Source organism: Nanorana parkeri, unplaced genomic scaffold (assembly GCF_000935625.1).
Source record: "Nanorana parkeri isolate BGI_ZX_2015 unplaced genomic scaffold, ASM93562v1 scaffold637, whole genome shotgun sequence".
Taxonomy (NCBI): domain Eukaryota; kingdom Metazoa; phylum Chordata; class Amphibia; order Anura; family Dicroglossidae; genus Nanorana; species Nanorana parkeri.
The window spans coordinates 622,757-628,060 of record NW_017306905.1 but is presented as its reverse complement, the minus strand read 5'-3'; the positions used below and the strand labels follow the sequence as shown (position 1 = coordinate 628,060).

Here is a 5,304-nt window from a genome sequence, read left to right as displayed (position 1 = left end):
TAAATCTAATTGTATGATTTAAAAGTAATACAGGTCATGGATATATTTGTAAAATCTGTATTGCAATTACACTGCATATCACTGAACACATGGACTGAATACACTTTACAGAAAGTCTTTAGTGATATACCTGTAAATGCAACACAGTCCAGATTGTTCCTGTTCCCACGTTTTGCTCCCAGTCTCCAGCAGGTATGTCAGTGCTAAAATGTACATGTAAAGCTAAAGACAACATATTGCAAATGAAGATAATAAGGGATTTGTTAAATGTTTTTTTCTGATTTACCTGTCCTAAGTTCTGCTGTGCCTTCCCCCTCCTTCTCCTCTGTGCCAGCCAGATCTATATGACAGGCAATGAGGGGGAGAAGATCACAACAGACACACACACACTGATGGTTTACAGCTTGTGAACTGACAGGCTGTAAACTGCTACTGAGAAAGAATAGTCGGTCTCCCCATCGGCGGTGCCACGGCTCTTTTTCTGCCTGCTACTGGGGACAAAGGAACAGCTGCTGTTGGCCCCTGTAAATTATGGGGCCCAGGGCAGCTGCCCTTTTTGCCCCGTGGTAAAGACGGCCCTGGCTACTACTGCACTTTTGATAGAACTGTCCCAGTCAGCATATGTCTTGCAGGCAATGTCCTTACCGGGCCATCGGGCACTTGCAGCAATTCTTCTTAATGTGGTCGCTGGGGTTGTACAGCAAGTGTCCTTGTCCTCACCAGTCATATTAGTTCTTCCACATCAAGCATGGTGTGGCCTGCTCACTCTTCCTATTCAGCCTGGCTAGAGTAAGGCATCATTCACACTTGCCACTTGCATTTTCCTTCTCTATACCCAGAGAAAAATCTTTCAGACTAGATGCTGTGTTTTTGCTTCTAGATGCGTTAAATGACATACGTTTACTTGCTTTTATATGCTTATGCCTTTAAATGCATCTGATAGCAAATCCAAGCATCAAATCGTTTTTACATGCATTTTAGTGTTTAGAAGGTAAAATCGATTCCTGGACGCACCAATTTTTTCCTAAACGCAGCTAAACTGGCTGCAGATAAAAGGACCTAAATGCAAAGTATGAACAGATCCATTGGAAATGATTGGGTGCATATAAATATATATGCGTTTAGAAAACCATTTTAAATGCATATAAATGCATCAAATCCCACCCTAGTGTGAATGGGGCCTAAATGTTGCTAGGAGTCTGGTTGTTATGCACTAACATACATGTACATGCTTTTATCACGTGCTCCTATTGAAGTCCAGTGGGACAAAAATGCACTATGTTGCGCCAGAAAAAGCACTGCACCTTTCTCCAAGTTGCACAGTGGTACACCTCATAAGTGTGGACGGGCTTTAGAGAAAATAATAGAAATCCTTTTACAGAGTGACAAATCTGTGCACGGATACCCTCCTGATCAGAGCAGCATGGATCGGATGTCACTACTGTGACATCCGTGTCCGTCACGTTTAAGGCCCCGTTCACATTGAGCGATTTATCGTGCGGTAATTCCCGCGATATCGCGGCTATTTACAGCGCGATATCGCTCTTCAATGCTTTGCAATGGGGCAAAGGGTCCTGCTGTCGCGGGCCGTGTGTCGCTACAGCAGGACCCTTTTTGGAGCTGATTTTGCCGCGATTCAATGGTTTTTGATGCAAGCATTTGCGCGCTATCGCGCAAAATGCGCAACAAACGCGCAATTTGCAAATCGCTCAATGTGTACGGGGCCCAAGAACTAAAGCTGGCCATACACTAGTAAATTTCCAAACAAACTTTCCTACGGAAGATCTTTCTTTTCACATTCTATTAGTTGATGGGGTCAAATCGACGATCGAGTCCGACCAAAGTGACGAAAAAGGTCGATGGAGCAGGATGGAAAACTTTTCTTGAAAGAAGAACTTTTAACAGTGAATTTGGTTTTCATTTCATTCAGGAAACTCCATTCATTCCAAAATCAAATGTTAAAACGAAATATGTTCAACATTCGTCAAGTGTCTGATGGCATCATCGGGGGATAAAGATCTTTTGTTCAGAGATCTACTAGTGCATGGCCCCATGTTGGTCTATGGGGAGTCGGATGTGAAGGAACATGTGTCTGTTTACATCAGATTACCCCAAATCCGCCACAATCAGGCTCGGCGAAACAGAACTGTTGTTTGTTTATTCAGACCTGGCTAGAGTAGGGTTGCCACCTGTCCAGGATTCGTCCGGACAGTCCGGGTTTTGGATGCTGTGTCCAGGTTTCTTGGCAGCGGAAACCCGGACACAGGATTTCAGGCAGACAGGGGCAACCAAAATTAAGATAGGGACTGCTGCCCCCCCACTGAAAATAGTCTCAACTGTGATATGTATGGGTGGCGCTATTTACATATGAATAAGCCGCGACTCATTCTCCCGGAAAAATGTCCGCACGTTGCTAACGTGTTCGGGTTTTCGCTTGAAGAAAAGGTGGCAACCCTAAGCTAGAGTCGTTGACACCCGGCTACCCGTAGCTAAGCATTGTGCATATGATAAGTCCACCTAAAAAACTGATAGGTGGACTCAATCGGACCACCTGTGTAAAAGGGGCTTTTAAGTTACCGAACACTGAGTAATATGAGGAAAATCCTACGTAGTCCATTCAAGTTGTATCAAATGACACAAACCCACGCACTACATAGTTGATTGTAAATCTCAAGAAGATTGTACAGCGTATGGTTAGCAGTATTCGTAGTTCAGGCACCCATTTCACAATTGTTTCGAGGCTTCTAACTTCTTGTCTCTGGGAAAATGGCTTCTTTTCTAGTCAGGAGAAGCAGAGCGCCAGCCTGCCCTCTGGTGTTTTTCCACCTCCAGTCACACGGCTGTGCTCTCTCTCCTCAGAGACTACGCACTCTTCGGTGATTCGCGCGTGCGTGATGACGCCGCTCCCTGCGTGGAAACCCCGTAGCCTCGCGCCGTGTTACCGTTGGCCGGAGCAGGAGAGAGAAAGCGGCAGAAAGCCGGGACTGGCCGCGGAGAAATGAACAGTCAGGGCGGGGATGAGATCGGGTGAGTGGCCGCGACCCAGAACGACTGCGGTTTAATGGCGCGTTGCAACGAGGCCTTGTTTTGGAAAGCAAAGGCCTGCTGTGACCCTGAGAGGGGGGTGGGGGGATGCCAGGCCTGAGAGTGTGGGCAGCGCCAAGTGCTAGCACAGGCCTGGAGGTCAGACAGGGAAGCATGAGGCTATCTGCGTAGCAGGTGGTGGAAGGGCACCTTACATTGATTGATATGTGGTGCAGAGGCATGGCTGCTCATGTGACAACAGGGCACATACCCAAGTGCTTCTACTTCCGCATGGCATTGGCATGCCTTCTCGTGGGTTAGACTTGGCCCTACAGGGTTGTGATCCCAGTGTACCAGACGCATGCCATATGGCTGGGAAGGTTCATGCCAAGGGAAAGCTTCTAATGCTGTGAAATGATCGTGTGCTGTTACAGTCTCATTTTACCGATGTATGGCCTGGCTAGACCTATGCAGAGTGCTGTACATAGCTGATTACTCCCTTTCTCTGGCCTGTCCTGTATCACGCTGCTTTTTTAGCCTTGATCTCCCATAGCTCCAAGGTTTTGGCTTAAAACCGGTTTGACAGGTTCATCCTTTGTTTGGTAATTGCTGTGTGCAGCTCCTGCTTATTATTCTGATTAGACAGTAGGCGCAGTTACCGCACGGCACATGTGTGCGCGACCAGCCCCAAAGGGGGGGAAGAGATCTGCCCTGCTCCCTATAGGTTTTATCTTCCTATTCCCTGCTCTGACACTAGTACTTATAGGCAGGGTAATTAGAGCCCAGCCTCTCTGAGCACAGCTCATTATTGTTATGGCTTTCTATTTTCTCTCCTTTTTTTCTTTTGTAATTTACTACTTCCAAACATACTCTTGATATTTTATCAAAACAAAGCTTCAGAGAAACACAATTCCAATGTAAGGCCTCATTTGCGCTTGCACAGGAAAAAGTGATCCGGGAAGCAGAAAGTCATTTACACTTCCCAGATAACTTCTGCATTTCGAAAAGCTAAACACAGGAGAATTTATCTGGAAAGTGTATATGACGTTTATGCCTCCCGGATCACCTTTTTCTGCGTTTTAAAAATTGGTGAAGGTACGTTTCCATACATGCAGCCATGTTCAGAAGTTCTATTCGGATCCTGGATGCACCATACTTCTAGTTTTACTAAACGTGCCACGGCTGAATGCATGCATTGGCAATGTGTGAATGAACCCATTACATCAATTAGATGCATATGTATGCTTTTGAAAGAGCTTTCTAAATGCATATAAACGCATTTAATCACATGTTCATTGGCCTAAGTGTCTGCTTCTTACAGAATGGTAGGCCCACTGCTAGGTACACTTTTTTTTTTTTAAGTGTATTTAAATTTTTGTAGTCATTTGGGAAAACCCCAACATATGTTTGTGTTCCCGTTCACACACCATATCTAAAAATACCTTTCTCGTTGTTTCCTTGGAGTAGACTGTTGGGCATACTGCAGGCTACTGTGAACAATTTCAATGAGTCAAGTTCTTTAACACTCTTTAAAGCTGGCCGTACACCTATAGATTTTCTGTGGTCAGAAGGAGTCTCCCACTGGGCCAAGCTTCAGTATCTTGCTAGGCTCTCAAAATAGTTCACACCACAAACAGTGCGTTCCGGCCCGATTTAGTGCCGGAACACACTGGATCACATCCCGTCCTGCTCCCTGCATTCAGCTGCGGGGCACATTAATGCCTGCATTCTGGTCCGGTGAATGCAGTATTTTTTCTGACCGCACCGGAATGCAGGCATTGATGTGCCATGCTTTCCAGTGCGGGCGATCGGACTGTGGCCAGCGGGCGTGGCTGCAGTGCCATTGACTTCAATGCACCGCCACGCCCCTGAATGCAGGGAGACGTTCAGGATGCAATCTAGTGCCTTCTGGCACCAAATCAGGCTGGAACGCACTGTTTGTGATATGAACTAGCCCCAACAATCTGATTGGATGCAGGCATTGTTCAGGTATTTTGAGAGCAAGCGGGGTGGACTAGCAAGATACTGAAGCTTGGCCCAGTGGGGGGGTTCCTCCATACACACAGCTTAGTGTAGATGGAGGAATCCGTTGCACCTTTTCCATCTGACCATAGAAAATCTGCAGATAATCTATAGATGTATGGCCAGGTTTAGGACAGACAAATCTAGTTTACAACTGATGAGATCTGCCAACGCAGTACAGACAGGGTCAATTATGGTAAACATTATCTCCTCAGCCCCCCCCCCCCCCCCCTCATTTTTCCTAACGCGGCACAAAAA

At 46.2% G+C, this 5,304-nt stretch overlaps 1 protein-coding gene across 4 annotated transcripts in view; it reads left to right on the top strand.

Annotated features, from left to right (window-relative positions):
- Positions 1-2,862: 2,862 nt before the first annotated feature.
- Positions 2,863-5,304, top strand: part of DAZAP1 (DAZ associated protein 1) — a 38,009-nt gene continuing 35,567 nt past the window's right edge. For 2 of the 4 annotated variants that reach the window (XM_018563178.1, XM_018563177.1), the window contains exon 1: positions 2,863-3,027. In XM_018563178.1, the coding sequence (XP_018418680.1) occupies positions 2,999-3,027 (29 nt within the window). In that variant the 5' untranslated portion in view covers positions 2,863-2,998. The remainder of the gene's footprint in view (positions 3,028-5,304) is intronic. The other 2 variants (XM_018563175.1, XM_018563174.1) reach the window with 1 other exon arrangement.